The following is a 21268-nucleotide window of genomic DNA, read 5'->3' on the forward strand; positions in this document are numbered from 1 at the left end:
AATCTGCTCCGGTTCTTTATAAGGGCAATTTAAGGCTGGCTTTGCCCTTTTCCGCCTGTCCCTGTGTTACAAGGTATTATCAAGAAAGAAAGAAAAAGATTTCAGGGAGAATATGGAAGGAAGTTTGCTTCAGAGAAGGAGGAAAGGAAATGTGGGAGGAGATGAGCAAGAGAAGAAGAGTAAAGAGGTTAGTTTGGTTTCTGGTTGTTTCCCCCCCCCTGGACTTGGTTTATTTATGTTATAATAAGGTAAAGGTAAAGGGACCCCTGACCATTAGGTCCAGTCGTGGCCGACTCTGGGGTTGCGGCGCTCATCTCGCTTTATTGGCCGAGGGAGCCGGCATACAGCTTCCGGGTCATGTGGCCAGCATGACTAAGCCGCTTCTGGTGAACCAGAGCAGTGCACAGAAACGCCGTTTACCTTCCCGCCAGAGTGGTACCTATTTATCTACTTGCACTTTGACGTGCTTTCGAACTGCTAGGTTGGCAGGAGCAGGGACTGAGCAACGGGAGCTCACCCCGTCATGGGGATTCGAACCGCCAATCTAATTAAAGAATTGCATAGTTGAAAGTCCCCTTGCCTTGCTGTTGACAGGTTGAAGCCAAAAGGTTCGTATATACCCACCTGACAGCTTCGAACAGTGGTACTGGAAGTGTTATAGGTGCCACACAGGGCCGTCTTACCCATAGGTGCTAGGGGTGCGGGGCACCCGGGCGCCAGGCTTTCAGGGGCGCCAGGCCGAGAGTCCGGGGCCCAAGAGTTAAGTCCGGGGAAGAGCCCGACTATTGGTCGGTGTGCTGCAGCGGGCTCTTCTGCTGTGGGCGGCTCTGCGCCATGAGTTTGGGGGTGACCAAGCCAGCAAGATGCTGAGGCGGCCGGCTGGCTCCGCCCTCCTGCGCGCCTGAGACTGGGCAACACCTGGGGGGGCACCCCAGCACCACATATGCTTAAGACAGCCCTGGTGCCACATAATACCTGCTCTGCATCTGTAGGAACTCAATCTTTTAGTGTGGTAGCACCTACACTTGGGAACTTCCCGCCTATTTATATCCAGCAGGCATCTTCAATGCACCCTTTCTGGCACCTGCTAAAACTTTTTTGTTTAGAAATGCCTACCCATATATTTAGAAAGCTGCTGTGAGTTCTAATCTGTTTTAAATTTATATTGTTATTTTAACTTTCTGAAAGTCTTAAATTATTATTGTTATTTTTTCCTTGTTGATAATTTCGTTGTTGTATTTTTATTTTTGTAAACTGCCTTGAGCCTTGCCCCCCCCCATCAAGCCTCAGAATTCGGATACATGAATCCAGACAACGTGCTTCAAATAAAAGCCATCTGTTCTGCCTATGGTGATGTGACCAGAAAACAGGAGTATATATCATACTAGTGAGACCTCAGAAATGGGAAGTGTGAAATCCTATACAGTCTCAGGGGAATGGATATTGGGAATTGTTAAACTATGCTGTACTATTGCTATGGATATTGGGAATTGCTATAATTGCTGAAAATATTAATTGGATTTTCTGTGAAACAAATTGGAGGCTATAAAGTCATTCAGCCAATACTTCAGTGGGCTAGTCTGAAGCTAGAGAATGGTTGATTGGACGGGGCTGTAGCCCGTGTTTCATTTAAATAGGACAAGATTTTAATTTAGATAAAATAATTTTTAAAAACCCAAAGCATGTCTCTTGCAAGTGTCAAATCTGTTGCAGGAGCCGTTTGCTTTGAGACACGGCTGACAAATGAGACTCCAAACTTTTGCTGTTATGTAACTCTTTTTTAAAAAAGAAAAAAAGGAAGTAGGGAGTGGTTGTTTTGAATTAATACTCTTGTTGCAAGATCACCATTTGTGGAACAGCAACAGGTGTAATAGCTCTTGTTTAGCCTTGGAAAATAATTTCTGATGAAAAGAGCCCCAGTAAATCAAAATAAGTTTGAGGTAAGATCAGGTGTACGGCTAAACAAAAAGAACCCAGTGAGCTCTCGCTGCATACAAATAGCGCAGCATGTACCATTCAAGATAAGCAAAGTTTATGATCGTAATGCTGAGGAAAATGTCTTTAGACTCCAGCTAGGCTTCTCTTGATCTTCTTATAGGATTTATATTATCCCCGTGGCTGAAGTTATTTGAGTATTCAAGCTACTCTATCTTTTCTCGGCAAAAAAAATGTTCCTTGCTACCATTTAACTCTTTGGCATCTTTTTCACGCGCTACAAAGTCAGCACAATTTGTCTTTTGCTAGGAGTGATAACAGAAGGGTTGACATTTTCCATGATCAGGGAAATGCTGCAATGTCTGGACTAAAGGAAACTGCACATATTCTGTGGAAATATGGGAAGTAATATGCAGGGCTATGGTTCATGATTCAGGAGCCTGAAATATGGATGGTAGATAGAGATATAGAGATAGCGATAGCTATAGATATACATATAGATATATTTATTCTGCATGTGTGAGCTAGAAGGAGATGCTTGAAGGGGCACAGACAGCTTCTGGGTCTGGGATTCTTCCCCCCTGACCTAAAGTTTAAAATATTTTTAATGCAGTGATGGGGGCCCTGGAATAAGGAGCAGCTGGCAACTCAGGGTATACAGTGGTACCTCAGGTTACATACGCTTCAGGTTACAGACTCCGCTAACCCAGAAATAGTACCTCGGGTTAAGAACTTTGCTTCAGGATGAGAACAGAAATTGTGCTCCAGCGGCGTGGCGGCAGCAGGAGGCCCCATTAGCTAAAGTGGTACCTCAGGTTAAGAACAGTTTCAGGTTAAGAACGGACCTCTGGAATGAATTAAGTTCTTAACCCAAGGTACCACTGTATTGGTATTGGTGCTTAGCTGAGCATGGAAAGGCTATATAATGGGCTTCAAGTTCCATTTTACCAATCACCTCATTGGGGGGAAGCTTTCTCTTTTGAAGTTATGGCACCCCCAAATTGCCACGGATAGTGTTGGCGTGGCCATAGCTGCGCACTGCCGGCCATCTGGGGGGAGGGTTCAAGGCGAGCACTCCTCCTGGGAGAAACCAGTCCCTCCGCCTCTCTGCCCTGAGCCTCTGCAGCTCAGGAGAGGCCGGTAGGTTACTGGACCCAGGGAGAGACTCACTTTCCCCTGACAGGGCTGGGAGAGGCGCACCTGTAGGCAATGCATCCTCAATTGCCTCCGAAGCCAGAGTGGATTCACCTGGTGCCTGCTCCTGAGGATCCGGCACAGGTGCAGGCGCTCCAGAATCAAGGCCCTGCCCCGGTTCAGCCGACCCTGGAGGCGGGGACTCCTGTGCAGGCTGGGATTCCTCCAGTTCAGCCTCTGAATCGGATTCCCAGGCCATCACACTGACTTTCTATGAAATATTCACATTTTTAAAGAATCCGAAATAGACTTGAAACATTAAGGATGAGCTTTGCAATCAGAAAATAAATGCACAATGATTTTTTTAAAATGTCAGTAAAGCAAGTAGTTGTTCCCAGCTGATTTCTCAGGGCAGGTTCACAATTGCAATATAAATCATAGCTGTGCCTGTTGCTTCATGTTTTTCTTGTGCTGCAGATCTACTGGCATAAGTCCATAGAAAGTTTGAATGGATGGATGTGCTTTATGCCAAAGGTGGAGGCAGGCTTTTCTCAGGTTGCTTCCCTCTGGCTGATGTTCTGTTTCTGCTAAAGCTAGATCACCTTGCAAAGGTGGCAAGTTGCCATGCAAGCAGATGGGCTGCAGAATAAGCAGCCAAGCTGTCACTCAGGAACATAAAGCACATTGACTAAGGGCAGGATTCCAGGCATTAATGACGAGAATGGCGTCTAGTGCAGAGTTTTTACATCTCTTGTAAAAGAGGCAATGTTCCACAGAGTGATGGCAGAGCGCTGGATTAATTCTGAGAGCCAGTCACAATTTCCAGTAGGCATTTATAGAATACGGCCTAATAGATAAGCAGCTGACCTAGTAAAATGAAATAAAATGGAATAAAATCTTTCAGGGCAAGCTTTATGGGTATAAGGAATGAAGTGCCGTGGATTCATAATTAGTTCTCAGGAATTCCCTCGGGGTCAAAATCATGATTTTTTTGACCAATGCAGACATAAATGTTATGGCTTCAGTTCCAAGGCAGTTTTCCTCCCTGTTCCTCCTCAGTCCACTCTTCCACTTTGCTTAACAGAAGCCTGATGAAGAGTTCTGGTGGAGTTAGAAGCTCCCTATTTTTGTTGTTATGGGACACAGGTGGCGCTGTGGGTTAAACCACAGAGCCTAGGGCTTGCCGATCAGAAGGCCAACTGTTCGAATCCCCGCGACGGGGTGAGCTCCCGTTGCTGGGTCCCAGCTCCTGCCAACCTAGCAGTTCGAAAGCACGTCACAGTGCAAGTAGATAAATAGGAAGCAGGAAGGTAAACGGCGTTTCCGTGCGCTGCTCTGGTTCGCCAGCCGCGGCTTAGTCATGCTGGCCACATGACCTGGAAGCTCCCTCGGCCAATAAAGTGAGATGAGCACCGCAACCCCGTCGTCCACTACTGGACCTAATGGTCAGGGGTCCCTTTACCTTTACCTTATTTTTGTTGGTTACATGTGAAACGAAACTTGGAGTTTTATAAAAGAAAAGTGGCAGTTTATCCCTTAACATTGCATGCTAATGTTATCTCCATCTTCCTTTGCTTGGCTTATTTGGTGAGTTTCTCTCTGAGACAAGCCTCTATATTTGACATGCAGAAAATTGGCAAATAGTATCCCCAGGAAAGGACACCATCCATCCCTGCTATGAAATTAATAATGGTGCTTCGTATTTACTGAAACTAACATGGAGAAACATAAACTTAATTAAACAAAAACTTAATGAATGGCAGGAATGAGTTCAGCATGCATCTGGATTTCAAGACAACAATCTACCAGCCTAAATGTAAGAAATTCAGTAATGTGCACAATAATTGTGAAAACTATTATGTGCATGGATGCCTCCAGTGTAGTGACAATTAAACCACTGACACGACTGTAAAGGTAAAGGTAAAGGTACCCCTGCCCGTACGGGCCAGTCTTGCCAGACTCTAGGGTTGTGCGCTCATCTCACTCTATAGGCCGGGAGCCAGCGCTGTCTGGAGACACTTCCGGGTCACGTGGCCAGCGTGACAAAGCTGCATCTGGCAAGCCAGCGCAGCACACGGAATGCCGTTTACCTTCCCGCTGGTAAGCGGTCCCTATTTATCTACTTGCACCCGGAGGTGCTTTCGAACTGCTAGGTTGGCAGGCGCTGGGACCGAACGACAGGAGCGCACCCCACTGCGGGGATTCGAACCGCCGACCATGCGATCGGCAAGTCCTAGGCGCTGAGGTTTTACCCACAGCGCCACCCGCGTCCCTACTGACTGTAGTCAGTTGTATATCAGCAAAAAAATTAAATCACTGCAGGCCAATTAAGTTAAATCTTTATTCTAGGACAGGGGTGGCAACCTAAGGCCCATGGGCCACAAGCGGCCCATGGGGGTCGTTTAACCAGCCCATGGACCCCCGCCACCCATGCGGGGACCCCCCCGCCCGCCCCCGTGCACCGTGCTAAGCCGACTCAGAGCAGAGCGGGGACCACCTTCCGCGATGCTGGCCGGCTTCCCATTGGCTGCAGGAAGCTCAAAAGCTGTGCATGCCTCCTCCGCGCCAGAAGGAGCACTGGAAATAGCGTTTGCACACACTCCGGCCCACCGTAGCATCTGCGGGATTGTGAACTGGCCCAAGCCACAAAAACTTTGCAGACCCCTGTTCTAGGAGGTCTTGCCCCAAAGAAGCAGTTGCAAAGACTGAAGTGTCCACTAGGACTCCTCCTCTCCAGGGTCTTTCCCACACATTCTCCGACTGTGCCCGTGCACAACCGCCCTATGCTCTTCCCGTTTCATTTCTCCATGGGTTCTTGGAGACCAGGGGGGAGAGGAGCTAGAGGCAGCCGGAGGGGGAGACTCCCTGAATTCTTCAGCAGCTGGCCTCCACTCTGCCTCTTGGCCACCCTCCCTTCCAGCCTCTGCTTCAGCCTAAAATTCGGAGTCTGAACTGGTCTCTGCTTCCCTAAACCCTGTTACCTCTTCTGCTGCTGACCCCTCATTCTCCTAGTCCGCTCCTTCTCCCTCTGACCACTCATCTTCATTCCCACCACCAACCCCCTGGCTCTGGGCCTTCTTCCCCTGGGGATTGCCCAGGCGGTTCCCCCGCTGGGGTCTCCCACCACGCCTCTACCTCCAGCCAGTCCATGACACATTCTAAAGATTTGTTTCAAAAAGGGCAAGCCCAAGTGGACTATTTTAGAAGCTGGATGTCCTATTGTAACTGGTGTGATCACTGCGGCTTATCCTGTGCTGCCTTCCCAAACTCAAACATGTCCAAGTTCCCATGTAGTTGAGACCAGTCTGAGCTATCGCTGTCACTGTGAGGATATTGCAGAAGAACGTTGTGCCTGTGAGCCATAAACTTTATAATTAGCTGAACAGAATTAAACAGGGTAGGGTATTGCTGTACTGTCTAACTGCCTTCCCTCAGTAACTTGGCTGATCACAGAGCTCTCATTTTTAAGCTCTAAAGTGCATGCTTCCAGGGAACAAGTGTCTGGGAGTTGCACAGTCAAAGAATCATAGAATTGTAGAGTTGGAAGGGGTGCTGAGGGTCATCTAGTCCAACCCCCCGAAATGCAGGAAGCTCAACTAAAGCATCTATGACAGATGGCCATCCAGCCTTTTTAGTTCTGCTGTTGAACCACACTGTTGACTCATGTTAAGCTTGTGATTTACTAAGACCCCTAGGTCCTTTTTACATCTGCTACTTGGCAGCTCATTTTCTGTCTGCTTCAAATCTGCTGTGAATCATCTGGAGAGTGCAACAGCTTCTGGGCCTCCTGCCCCGGTGCTCTACCAAATCCTCGACCCTCCTTCATCCCAGACCTGTGTACTTACGGGTTACATACGCTTCAGATTACAGACTCCGCTAACCCAGAAATAGTACCTCGGGTTAAGAACTTTGCTTCAGGATGAGAACAGAGATCGTGCTCCGGCGGCCCGGCGGCAGCGGGAGGCCCCATTAGCTAAAGTGGTGCTTCAGGTCAAGAACAGTTTCAGGTTAAGAACGGACCTCCAGAACGAATTAAGTACTTAACCCGAGGTGCCACTGTACTCAGAATCAAGTGATACAGCATTGAAGCAATTGTTCAGATCAGTATACTGTAGTGTGTGTTTTGAGAACAAGTGAGGATTATAACATATAGCTATGATTCTCCTACAAATGTCCATCAACTCTGGGGGGGAGGGCTGGCCCCCTCAAATATTTTAGGGGGGGCAAGGCCCCTCATCCCCTATGAGTTGGCCCCTATGATTCTAGGCAGGCTGATCAAGGGAGAGGCTCCCCTTCAGGGATTTGGGTCTCAAGCTGCAGAATACATTTTGGTGATATGAGGGTATTTAGCATATTTTTCTATGGGGTTTATCAGCTTGTTATATATTTAGTGTTTGAGAGCACCTAGAGCTCTGGCTTATGTTAAGTTGCGCATTTCATTCACTTCAGGCTCTTTATCTATGCCTGAACCTTAGTTCAGCAGGTTTCTCCCTCGCACTTGTATATGTAATTATGAATTCCGCTTGGCTTATTAGCTATCTAGCATTTCCACATATCCCATTGTTAACTACCTAGCAACTCTGCATAATAATGAAGTAATTTCTTTGGCCCAGATCCACATAACCTAATTCTCCAGCAGAATAAAGTGTGCATTCAACTTTTTGCTGGGTCAAACAAGCCCAAACGCCAGTGGCATCATGGATGCTTCAGGTTCAGCTGTCCAAAGGGTGCTAAGAGCAGAAGAATGTCTGCAAAAGTAACAAGTTTGTATAGAGAGATTGGGTTGCCTGATCACGCAGGCAGGGAAATGACTTGGCACTTTTCAGAACTGCTTCTGGAATTCTTCCCAGTACACACTGCTGTTATAAAATTTATTCTAATATTTGGCATTTATTGTCATTCCTGTGCTTGAGCATTTGGTTTCCTACAGCAAAAAAGAACTGTGTATGACAGTTTGCTGCAGATTTCTAGAAGGTGAAAGGAAAAAGAAATAGTCACATGTACACGTCAGATTCTTGGCCTGGGTGTGTCACTTTAATGTCGTACTTCTATTAGTAAGAACTGGTTTAGCTCCTTTAAAAAACCACTCCCCTGTGGATCTTGCATTGCTACGTTGAATAAATCTTATCAAGCATCCATTTCATATAACCGGGGACCTTTGAGTAGTGGCCGTCATGCATAAAGGTAAAGGTAAAGGTAAAGGGACCCCTGACTGTTAGGTCCAGTCGTGACCGACTCTGGGGTTGCGGCGCTCATCTCGCTTTACTGGCCGAGGGAGCTGGCATACAGCTTCCGGGTCATGTGGCCAGCATGACTAAGCCACTTCTGGCGAACCAGAGCAGCGCACAGAAATGCCGTTTACCTTCCCGCCAGAGCGGTACCTATTTATCTACTTGCACTTTGACGTGCTTTCTTTTTTTTTATAAGATATTTATTGAAATTTTCCACTTTAATACATTAAAAAATCAAAAAACAAAAAAAGTTAAAAACACATAAAGTTTACAATCCTTATTTTTCTATAACATATTTCCCTGACCTCCCCACACCTCCCCTTCTTATATTCCAATTCAAATTGTTAGTTCAACAAGTTCTTCTCCCCAATTTTTGACCTTTTTCTATTTAGTTCATTTTAAAAAAAGCCAATTTTACCTTATAAACATCAATATTTATATATCAATACTCATTCTTAAAACCTCTTTCTAAAGTCGACCCAAATTCCCTTCCACGGCTTCCCCAATTTTCATACGAATAGCAAAACAGAGTAAAAGCAAAAACAGGTTGTAATTATGCAACCTTTGGATCCCCAAACTCCACCCCCCCTTTCCCGGTTTCAATCCCCAACAAATGTCCATCAGTCTTAATCTACTATCAGCCTGGAGATCTCACGTCCGAGGCTCTTAATTCTCTCTCAATTCCTCTCTGCCGGTTTTTTTGATAGTCCTTAATATTAAACACCAGATCTCGGAGAAGCTCTGGCCCAACGGGATCCATGTTTCTTCCAGCCAGACCTCCATACTTAAAAGTGGAGCCCGAATCTTGTTTCTTACTCCTTTCAAGTCCAAATGTCCCCAAAGCTCCAACTTCCATCTTAATCAGATTTGTAATCCTTGGATCTTCAGATCTCCACATAAGGAGATCTCTCTGTTCTTCAATCTCCAATTCAAACCAGATTTTCAACATCAAGTTCTTATTTTCCTTTGTAGCCATCATGTCAGGCCTCTGGCTCTCCTTTGTCATCTGCAGCATTACAGCTCCTCCTTCCTTTTCCTTAGGAACAACATATATCTCTTTCTCCACACTCTCAAAGTTCTCAAGTTTCTCTTCTTGTCCAGCTGCATGGACTTCCTGAGTCAAGTCCTTATCAAATTCAATGAGTTTATTTACTGTTAAATCCAGAGTTGCAACATTTGTAGCCAAAACATCAATTTGGCCTTGTAACTTTCCCAAGAGAACAAAAACTCTGTCCAATTTAGCATGTATTTTCCCTCCTTCAGCCATTCTTGTAATGTCCCAAAACCCCCTCTAGAGGGATTTTGGTTACTTAAAATTCCTTCCAGTTCAAATCCAAAAGTCAAGTTAGTTTGTATCAATTCTTCCTTGTTTTCAACAAATTATAACCAAATTGTAACAAATATAACCAGCAGAGACAACAGAAACAAAGTTCTCTTTTTCAGTCTTGACAGCTAATTTGACAGCTGTCAAACTCTTCAATACCTCTTCAACAGGCTCTCTCGTGGATCCCTCCCGGGTCCGGGGGGGGGTGGCACTTCAGCTCCCAAAATTAGCTCTTATCCTCCAGTAAAATTACTTATATTGCCAAATCGTGAAATTAATGTCTTTTGCCCAATAAACAAGAAAAAATTCTCTCGACCTTAGTTAGCTGATCCTTGCTTTAGATTATTTACAAGACGGGGAGACGGACTTTCTGTTTGCGCCTTCCCCGATCGTGCCTAATTCAAAAAAATTTTTCTTTGTAAATCCAATTTCCGTACTACTCACGGGTTGTTGCTTTTAATGTCCAATTGTTCACAAGAAGAAGTCAGCGCTCTCCGACCATGGCATGCGGCTTCACTCCGCAGGAGAAGCAGTCGACTCTCAGCACCGCGCCGCTCACCCCGTCCCCCGTTCCGAAGCCTTTAAAAAGGCTCCTTCGCGGGTCGGGGCGCGCAAATGTTGCCCACCGAGTCACCAAGTTCACAGGCTTCACCGCCTGTGATTTCTGAGGGTCCCCGCGTCGCCGCCGCGGCAAGACCCAACTCCTGCGGAGCCGATTCCCTCCGGAGCTCGGAGGGAATCCGCCATTAGCCGATGGCGCTAACCCGGAAGTCCCACTTTGACGTGCTTTCAAACTGCTAGGTTGGCAGGAGCTGGAACAGAGCAATGGGAGCTCACCCCGTCGTGGGGATTCGAACTGCCGACCTTCTGATCGGCAAGCCCTAGGCTCTGTGGTTTAACCCACAGTGCCACCCACATCCCAGCTGTCATGCATGGCAAATAGTAAATCTTAATTCATAATTAAACCTGGTGTGTTCAATGACATGTAGAGATGTAAGTAACTCCTATAAAAACGTTCTGCTTTAAGTCTTCTGAGAGCTGTTAAAGTTTCCTTTTTGGTGGGAAATAGACAACTATTCTCTTTGGTCACACACCCTGAATGCTCGTAATATTTCACAATGCAATATTAATTGCATAATTATCATTGTCATTGTGGACAGAACAAGAGCCAAGACTACTCGGCAGTTAAACCTCTGCTGTGACTCGGCTCCCCATCCTGTTGAGTCCCACTGCGTGTCTCCTAAGACCAAATTGCTCTTTGTGCTGCTTTTAAAAGTGCCTTGCAATTCATGGATAGTAGAGGCTGCTCTATTTTGAACCCTGGATAAAAGGTGCAGACTTTTGAAAAAGTCTTCGAGAAGGTGTGCTTTTAAGTAAACAGAAATTTGTTCAGAGGAATTGTCTGTATTCCCAATGATGAATTTAATAGAAATAAGCTATTCGAAATAGAAGAAAGCATTTTTTGTTTTGGATGTTCATTTGAAATGGAGTGGGTGGGGAAGCTGCGGCTTTCCAGAAATGACTATAGCACCCAATAGCCATATTTGCTCAGCCTCATAGGTTGTCTATCCCACCCTGCAAACCCCCCCCCCCCCATTTAAATAAATTAAATGATTTCTTATGCTTTTGGGAAGAGAAGTAAGGTTATGTACTCTTGGGGATATTGCTGTGATGGGGGCAAAACCTGCCTGACCCATACTGACACGTGTAAGATTTTGTTTTAGGGATCTAGGGAAAAAACCAGCAAGTGTCCAAGCACCAAAAAAAAATCTATACATTTACAAGAGGGGACCCCCCTCCCCGACAGAATGCATACAGAACCCAAAAGGGTGCTTTGTACTCTTATAAAAAGTTCCCTCCACACATACTACTTTTCAGGCATTTTGCTAGTGTGAAATAAAATGCATTTAAATTCTGGCATTAATTTGTAGATTAGATTTATATCCTGCCCTATCACCATAAGGGCCCTTGGGGGCAGCCCAGGAAAACATCAGAATCAATACTTAATTACAATTTAAGATGACAAACACCATAAACTAAAAAAGCTCCAGGACTGCTCCCTAAAGACCCTTCTGAACCGTCAGCCTTCTGAGAGACTAAGGACAGCAAAGGACACTGATTTTGCTTCAAGGTTGCCCAGGCTTAATTGTAATAATAATAATAATAATAATAATAATAATAATAATAATAATAATAATAATTAATAATAATAATTTACTTGTACCCCGCCCATCTGGGTGGCTTCCGATAAAGATGAAAAATACATTAAAATTTTAGAAATAATTTTAGAAATAATGGCCGTCATTTAAATAGAATGCAATCCATCTCATCATTGTGGGGAAGAAGACTATGGCCAGGCGTTGTTCAGGAGCTCACTGCTAATGGCCAATATCAAATGCCCTCTTGCTTTCCTTTCTTATGGTACTTTAAACCAGACTCGGCCTGCGCAGCCCTACAATAGAGGACTCATTCAAGTGGAGGGACTGTCCTGCAAAATAGGACAGATGGTCACCCTGATGATGTGAGGGGGCATGAGGAAAGATTTCTACAGCAGCAAGCTACACTTATTTTTGTAGTAAAGGTAAAGGGGACCCCTGACCATTAGGTCCAGTCGTGACCGACTCTGGGGTTGCGGTGCTCATCTCGCTTTATTGGCCGAGGGAGCCAGCGTACAGCTTCCGGGTCATGTGGCCGGCATGACTAAGCCGCTTCTGGCAAACCAGAGCAGCACACGGAAACGCTGTTTACTTCCTGCCGGAGCGGTACCTATTTATCTACTTGCACTTTGACGTGCTTTCGAACTGCTAGGTTGGCAGGAGCAGGGACTGAGCAACGGTAGCTCACCCCGTCATGGGGATTCGAACCGCCAACCTTCTGATCGGCAAGTCCTAGGCTCTGTGGTTTAACCCACAGCGCAGCCCGCGTCCCTTATTTTTGTAGTTACTCAGAGCTAATATTCAATACCTGACGAGCCGCCCTAGGGAGGAAGTTCTACAGCAGTAATCTACATTTGTGGTTACTTAGAATTGATATCTAGTAACTGCTGCTTAGCAACTGAGTTTTAGAGGAACCAGCCTAACTGCACAAGCAACCCAAGCAGTCTTTCAAAACACTTGGCCTAACAGTGGGTGTGGAAGGGAGCGTGTCGCTTGGTTCATGCCATGCAGCCAAGGTTAAAAGGGGGTGAACTACAACAGACCTGCTATTGTTGTGGCAGATCTAATATCTCCCCACCAACCTCTTCCTGTCAGGTTATGATCAACACTGAGGAGGGAGTCCGTGGTGGTAAAGGGTTTCATGCAAATCTGGAAGCCCGCACACTTTAAGAAGGAGGAGGACCTTGTTAGTGGCTCATCCTTGACTTTTTGGAACTCCTTCCCTAGAGAAGCTAGAGACTGGCTCCCTCCTTGTTGTCCTTCCACATGCAGGTGAAGAACTTTTTGTTCCAACAGGCTTTTGGGGACTGACTGCTTTTAATGAGGGGGCTGGTGCTGCGGTGAGTTTGTTGTGGTTGCATGTTTTCAATAGATATTTTATATCTAAAGTTCTAATTCTGTTAATGTTTAATTGTTTTTTAATTAACACCCCTCTTAGTTTATCTGTATGTCACCTTGAACCCCTGTCAGGGAAAAAGGCAGGGTATATATAATTTATAATACAGTGGTACCCTGGTTTACGAACTTAATCGGTTTTGGAAGTCCGTTCTTAAACCGAAACCGTTCTTAAACTGAGGTGCGCTTTCCCTAATGAGGCCTCGTGCTGCTGGTGCCCTTCTACTGTTCGGCTTCCGTTCTTAGACCGAGGTAAAGTTCGCAAACCGGAACACTACTTCCGGTTTTGTGGAGTTTTTAAACCGAATACTTTGTAAACAGGGCTGTTCTTAAACCGAGGTTACATACGCTTCAGGTTATATACACTTCAGGTTCCAGACTCCACTAACCCAGAAATAGTACCTCGGGTTTAGAACTTTGCTTCAGGATGAGAACAGAAATCGTGCAGCGGCGGCGTGACGGCAGCGGGAGGCCCCATTAGCTAAAGTGGTGCTTCAGGTTAAGAACAGTTTCAGGTTAAGAACGGACCTCCGGAACGAATTAAGTACTTAACCCGAGGTACCACTGTATATAATATAATATTTAAAATATTTAATAAACAATGACAACCTGGAGGGCAATGAATACTGTCTGGGTAGGATATAGAAAACAAAAGTGCTGCGAGGAAAAGCTGAAGGCACTAGGAGCATTTAGCCTGCAGAAGAAAAGACGTAAGGGCTCATGGATAACGCTTTCTAAGGGCAAAGGTTTGTCCCTAGAGGGCAGGACTAGATCTGCTGGGCTTAAGTTATAGGAAGGTAGATTTTTATTGCACACAAGGAGAAGCTTCTTAACCAGAAGAGGCATTTGACAATGGGACTGATTACTGATGGGTAGATGCCGTGCCAAACACTTCTTTCCTTCCTGGAGGTCTATAATCGGGTGCAGAGACAGTCATTTGATGGGGCTGCTCTAGATCTGGGCTTTGTATATTGAGCAGGAGGTTGTATGAAGGGCTTGTGCTTTCAATACTCAAGGCGTTTTCTCTGCAAAGCCCCTCTATGATGGTGCAGATCTGAATTAATCACTATTTGTAGTTGACCTTGCATATAGGACCCAAATCCATCCAAACAGAACATTCACTTGTTGAAATGTTTGTGTGGTAAGAGGACAATTTCCAGTAGAAAATCTGTGTGAGGTGTGTGTTGCTATGCCACTAAGGAACTGGGCTCCCACTAAGCAGGCAGGACAAAAGGATACTCTGGTATACTAACACACTGACAGACAGACAATAGAATAGCAGGGCCATAGCTTTTACAAATATAACTGGAGGTGTTATTTAAACATGCATAATCCCCGCCCCCCACAGGTCTGGAAAAAATACTACCACAAGTAACCAATACCAGGATTAGTGATACTCATTTAAGATCTTGGCTAGATGGGATAAAATGCTGTTATGGATAAGCAAACCTGCATTTTTTTCTATTATTGCCAATGAGCTTAGGTACCAAGTATAATTAATTACTTCCTGTTTCATCCAAATGGTAGGGATTGGGAACCTGTGGCCTTCTGGATGTTGTTGGACTACAACTCCCACCAACCCTAGCCAGCTGTTAGTTTCTGTTTGCCGCTGTGCAGTGTTTTAGAGTCACAAGACTCTGTTTACATTCCAGAGACATTCCAGGCTGTTGGAAGTCTCACGGGAGACGGTTGTGACGTTACTGGTTTCCTGTTCCTTTGTTTCAGTTGCTCTCTGCTTTCACAGAGAGAGGATGTGTTTTCTGTCTGCGTAGTAAGAAATAAAGCAGAGCGATGTAGCCATAAATCTCATCACTTTCGCGTGCTGCTTTGATTCCCTGCTGAATGGGAACGTGCCTGCAGGCCTCATCAAAGGCTCAGGTCGTTAATCACGTCGGAGGGCGATTCTGGAAGATGAGCTTTATCAGCTCGGTCGAATGCAGATTCTGACACCAGCATGGTCAAGGATAATAGCAATTGTAGCCCAACAATATCTAAGGGTTCAAAAGATTCTCCACCCTTAACCTAAAGTCTATATAGTGGTACCTCAGGTTAAGTACTTAATTCGTTCCGGAGGTCCGTTCTTAACCTGAAACTGTTCTTAACCTGAAGCACCACTTTAGCTAATGGGGCCTCCTGCTGCTGCCGCGCCGCTGGAGCCCGATTTCTGTTCTTATCCTGAAGCAAAGTTCTTAACCTGAAGCACTATTTCTGGCTTAGTGGAGTGTGTAACCTGAAGCATATGTAACCTGAAGCGTATGTAACCCGAGGTACCACTGTATAAGCCTTGGAATTCTTCATGTAAATTTGACCCATCCAATAAGTAGCTATGTAAAGAAGGCTAGAACAATCTGGAGGGAGGGAAATAAACATACTGATGGGTATGAACTTTAATTCATCAATTTTTTTGGCTGCTGAAGAAATGTATTTTAAAATGTTTTTTTTTTAATGGTTTTTCTCAATCTGCAGGTCAGGGTTGTTTTTGGGGGGCGGGGGAGAGGTCTTTGACTTATACATGATTTAGTACCTGAAAGTACTGTGAAGTGGTTTGAACTAGTCAATGCCACCATTAGCAGTCTGGTAAGTAAGCATTTCAATTTCTGAAACCCAACAGGGATAAACAGACATCTCTTTATTCCTTTCTGTAAAACGCTGCTCCCTTTCAGAAAATTGCATAAAATGCATGTACAAATATCACAGCTGTATATTTTTTTCCCTGTTTTGTGGAAACCAGTTCTTGCATAAATAACAGTCTGCATATTTGTCTGTTCATGCTGCATTTCTAACCTTCAAGGCCATTTAAAATATACTGTGTGAAGTGCCTTGGTGACATTTAGCTTCAGATGGTGTGAAAGTGTGGCTGTTCACCACCACTTCGGAAGTGCATTCCATTCATCCTCCAGGCCTGTACTGACTTCTGAGCAAAATTCTTAGTGCTGTATTTTAAAGCAAGGAATCAATGAAGCCATTAATGTATTAAGACCAAGAAAGCTATTTTATTTAGGCTGCAATTATGCACCCACTTCCCTGGAAATAGTCCCCATTGAACTCAATGGAACTTCTGAGTAGGCATGCATAGAATTGCAGTAATAAAGAGACCCACCACATGTTCAAAGTAAACATGGAAAATTTAATATTGTTCTAAGTGAGGACATCTCTAGAGATTGGGGTTTTTTTGCATTCCTTTTTGGGGCTGGTTCAACCAATGTACCTTTTCTGACATCCTGGTTAGAGGGTCATGTGGAGGAAATTTAGCCATACCTACAAGCAAGGTTAGCCCCATGTATGTTTCTGCCTTTAGTAGAGAAGCAAACAGAAGAGAAAAAAGGAGTATTAATTCATAATGGCTCTCAAAACTTTGTATACATTGTAGTAAAAACCAGATGCAAACCTCTATTTTCCTGATTTAATTACATTCTTTTCGCTAAAATAGTTGCAATCAAATTGAAGGCTCAGCTCACAATTTCTTCAGGCTCTGCTGACATACATGTACAAATACTGCAAATGTTTTGGGTTAGGATTTTCTTTTCTTTTTTGGGGGGGTAAATGTTAAATACCTTTCTTTCTTATTAAAAGGATTCTTAAATTCCCACTGGTGTTTGCACAACCTTGCAGATCTTCTTTGAAACTAGCAGCTACAAAGAGGCTTAAAGTTTTACTGTTGGCTCTTTCATATGCCAATTAGAACTTCATCACCTCACTTCTTATTTTAATTATTCTTTTGGAAGAAAAAGAATGGAAAGTACAGCAAAGCACTTCAAAAATATTTTTAATTTGTAATATAGTTAACATAAGATTAAAGGGAGGCTGCTGTGAATTCTTTTTAACACCTACCTGCAAAACACAAGTGCCAATGTAACCTGAAAAGTATATGTAACTTTTCTCAATAACTAAGTGTCGAGATTTCTCTAGACCAATCCTTACAACTTTTTTAGCATGGTGAAATGTTGGGTGACTCAATTCAATTGGGTGCTCAGCCCATGGTGAAGTGTGGGTCCAGATTAGAGTGTAGCATTCAATGCACCCTTTCCATCACTGCAAGGACTTTTGGCTGACCAACAGACTTTCCTCTCCCTGTACCTGCCCCAAATGCCCCCTAAATCTGTTCTGGATCCGCACGCCACCCCCTCCGAACCCTCCAGAGCAGATTTGGGAAGGCTGCACAGAGAGGAGGGGGGAAGTTCTGTTGGTCAAATGGAAATCCTTGTGATACATCAGAACTTGAAAGTGAATACTGCACTACATACTGCGGTCAGTGCATTAGGTGGTGTTGAGTTTCCAACTGCAAACACCACTTGAGCAGGATGAATTTCAGACTAGTAGTCCTTAACATGCCAACCAACTGGTAAAGGTAAAGGGACCCCTGACCATTAGGTCCAGTCGTGACCGACTCTGGGGTTGCGGCACTCATCTCTCTTTATTGGCCAAGGGAGCCAGTGTACAGCTTCTGAGTCATGTGGCCAGAATGACTAAGCCGCTTCTGGTAAACCAGAGCAGCACATGGAAACGCAGTTTACCTTCCCGCCAGAGTGGTACCTATTTATCTACTTGCACTTTGATGTGCTTTCGAACTGCTAGGTTGGCAGGAGCAGGGACCGAGCAGTGGGAGCTCACCCCGTCGTGGAGATTTGAACCGCCGACCTTCTGATCGGCAAGTCCTAGGCTCTGTGGTTTAACCCACAGCGCCACCCGCTTCCCGAAATGACTATAACACAAATGCTGAGAAGTGGATGCACATATCCTATTTGGTTCCATGCAGCAGAACACAGGGATTTTGCATATTTGCTTCTCTTTGTGGATGTGTCAAGTTGCCCTGATTCTGCAACGACAAGAAAATTACTTTTGTGGTACCTGAAATTAGTCGTACTTACTTTGGCATGAGTATTGTTAGGCACAACAGTTGTGTTCATGCGCAATTACATGGATACTGTTCAATCCTAGCCTTAAGACTGCTAACCGCATCAACAGTGAGTTAATTACATGTTTCACTTAGGAGTCCTGCAATAATTTCAGGCTAAACAAATGGCCGCATGTACTCCGAATTACTGGTTAGGGCTGTATTACAGGCACCGCAGCAACACTATGTCACAATCTGCCTTGTCTCTGAAGCAACTTAATTGATGGGATTTCTGCATGGCTCTAGTCAGCTACCATGTAAAGCCTTTAAAAACTTATATCCAATACAAGAAGGGAAATTCGTGATTTTGCTAAATGTGACATCCTGAGTGTAATTTTGCAATTTCTTGTCGTTTAGTCGTGTCCAACTCTTCATGACCCCATGGACCAGAGCACGCCAGGCACTTCTGTCTTCCACTGCCTCCCACAGTTTGGTCAAACTCATGCTGGTAGCTTCGAGACCACTGTCCAACCATCTCGTCCTCTGTCGTCCCCTTCTCCTTGTGACCTCCATCTTTCCCAACATCAGGGTCTTTTCCAGGGAGTCTTCTCTTCTCATGAGGTGGCCCAAGTATTGGAGCCTCAGCTTCAGGATCTGTCCTGCCAGTGAGCAGTCAGGGCTGATTTCCTTAAGAATGGATAGGTTTGATCTTCTTGCAGTCCATGGGACTCTCGAGAGTCTCCTCCAGCACCAAATTTTGCAATACATGGATTTGCAATACATGGATTTTAATTTCATCCATCAATTTTGCAATACATGGATGAAATTAAAATAGGCACCATAGTCTTGCTGTGCTGGGAAGAGGTGGGTATGAAGCCATGTTACTAGGGCCTGGGCTAGTAGTGGGTGCAAGTCTAGTACATGGGAGGGGCGGGAGAACCCACAGAAGTGTGCATGGAGAATTAAAAGCCCGCTTCATTGTAAAAGTAGAGCTGCAAGGCATGCAGTGTGTCTCTGACTGGTCACTCCTGGGAGTTACTGGGCTGAAAGGACCATTTGGGTCTGATCAGCCACAGGACAATTAATTATGTTAATGGCGGAAGGGTATACTGGATGGCCATGCGAGGTTGAGGAACACAGCCAGGGCACCTGCTCAGTGCACCTGCAGGTTAGACTTGCCCAATGAAGATACTTCTTCCCAAGACTGGCTGTGAAATTGTTCTTCAGGCATTCAGGAGAGTTGTGACATCTGGAAATTGTGTTATTGCCCTCCTGGAAATCACTGCGGTTAGAGCATCTGCTCTGCGCGCAGAAGGTGCAAGGTGCATTCCTTGGCATCGAGTCAGAGCCCTGCCTGAAACCCCGGAGAGCCGCTGCCAGCCAGTGCAGACAATATTATAATTATTTATTTATTGAATTTATATACTGCCCTGTCTCCAGAGGTCTCAGGGCGGTTCACAAGAAATACTGAACTCGAAGGGCCAATGAACAGACTGGGCATAAGCTTCCTACTTAAAAAAAATCCATAGATAATAATAATAAATAATAATAATTTATTATTTATACCCCGCCCATCTGGCTGGGCTTCCCCAGCCACTCTGGGCGGCTTCCAACCAAATACCGGTAATAAAATACAGTAATTGTTATGTACTGAGTTGAATAGGATCCAAACTGCAGCAGTCTGATTGGTCCTAGAACAATAGGATCCAAAAGGCAGCAGTCTGATTGGTCCTAGAACAATAGGATTCAGAATGCAGCAGTCTGATTGGTCCTAGAACAATGCAGCAGTATGATTGGTTGGCAGGAACTACCCAATCATGCTCCAGATAGAAGTGAATCCACAACCTGATTGGCTTACAGTAGAATTCCGGAATTAGCCAATCATGTGCAGCCCATTGTGTAAATAATGTATATAAAGCAGATACTTTGAGGGGACATTCATTCCTCCTCACCACTATGAGCTGAATAAAGAGCATGAAATCACTTTGCGACTCTGAGTATATTTCAGTAATGCATCAAACATTAAAAGCTTCCCTAAACAGGGCTGCCTTCAGATGTCTTCTAAAAGCTTGGTAGCTGTTGTTCTCTTTGACATCTGGTGGGAGGGCGTTCCACAGGGCGGGCGCCACTACCGAGAAGGCCCTCCGCCTGGTTCCCCTGTAACTTATTATAGACAAGGATTCTTTGCAAGAAGAGAGCTTTTTGTGCAAGCCACCTGCGGCGAGTGCAAGACGACCGGGGTGGTGGGATGGGTGCCCACCGCGGTTTTCGCGGCATCTCTGGCGTCCCCATCCCACGCGCGCCCCCTTGCTCCCTCCCCGCGCGGCTGCAACCTTTGTTGCGTTGCTGGAGAGCGGGGGGCCGCCGCCCTGGACGCCAAACTCGGGTGGGCCTCCCTCCGTCCTCCTCGCCTGGAGGCGGGCGGAGTTCCGAAACCGAGCTTGAGCAGCCGGGACTGCGCATGCGCGGTCTCTCGCGCTCTCCGGGCGGGAGGGGCTCCTCTCTCCCGGCTCCTTCCGCTCCGTGCCCGCCGCTGGCAGCGGAAGTGAATGAGGGCGCTGAGGTGGAGCGCGCGGCGGGACGACGGAGAGAGGATGCGCTTGGGCCGCCTTGGCCGCTCCGAGGGAGTCGAGCCACGGACCGAGCGCTGCGGAGGGAGCGGGGAGGAGGCGCCCTCGAGCGGCTCGCACTGAGGGGGCTTCTCACTCGGTAAGGGGGGCGCGCCGGGCGAGACGAGGCACTAATAATAATAATAATAATAATAATAATAAAATATCACCTCAGCTCTGAGGAACGGTGGTAATGGGGCGCGCGAGAAATGGCCGCGGGCAGGCGAGTGTGGGGCGACCCTTGGAAGGCGGGGGGAAGGGAGCTGGGGGCATACCGTGTTGCGCCCCCCCCCACGGAGTGTGTGTGTGTGTGTGTACATTAGACACGTGTGTATGCGTGTATATATGTTTGTGAGAGGTGTATGTATGTGCGCGCGCACACACATATGTATGCATGTGTGTGTATATATATATATATGTGTGTGTGTGTGTGTGTGTGTATGAGGTGTATGTATGTGCGCGCGCACACACACACACACACACATGTATGTCTGTATATATATTGTGCCCGCCCGCCTTGTCCTCGAGGGGTTCCTGCGGTGCATTGCCACCTCCTTTCCTGTTCAACTCCTCTCTCGTCTTCCTCTTTTTCCCTCTCCCCCCCATTTATTTCTCTCCTCTCCCCCCCCCCCAGGTGTGCGTGATCCGGT

General features: G+C 45.8%; 1 protein-coding gene across 4 annotated transcripts in view; it reads left to right on the top strand.

Annotated features, from left to right (window-relative positions):
- The first annotated feature begins 5 nt into the window (after window positions 1–5).
- The window catches only part of ATP2C1 (ATPase secretory pathway Ca2+ transporting 1), a 65509-nt gene continuing 44246 nt past the window's right edge, over window positions 6–21268 (top strand). For 2 of the 4 annotated variants that reach the window (XR_008333028.1, XM_053410636.1), the window contains exon 1: window positions 6–187. Coding sequence is in view for 1 of the 4 variants with exons in the window: in XM_053410636.1 (XP_053266611.1) it covers window positions 113–187 (75 nt within the window). In the remaining 3 variants the exon portion in view is untranslated. Of the gene's footprint in view, window positions 188–20538; window positions 20719–21268 lie in introns of those variants that run through there. The other 2 variants (XM_053410637.1, XM_053410638.1) reach the window with 1 other exon arrangement.

Source organism: Podarcis raffonei, chromosome 12, assembly GCF_027172205.1.
Source record: "Podarcis raffonei isolate rPodRaf1 chromosome 12, rPodRaf1.pri, whole genome shotgun sequence".
In the NCBI taxonomy this organism is placed as follows: Eukaryota; Metazoa; Chordata; class Lepidosauria; order Squamata; family Lacertidae; genus Podarcis; species Podarcis raffonei.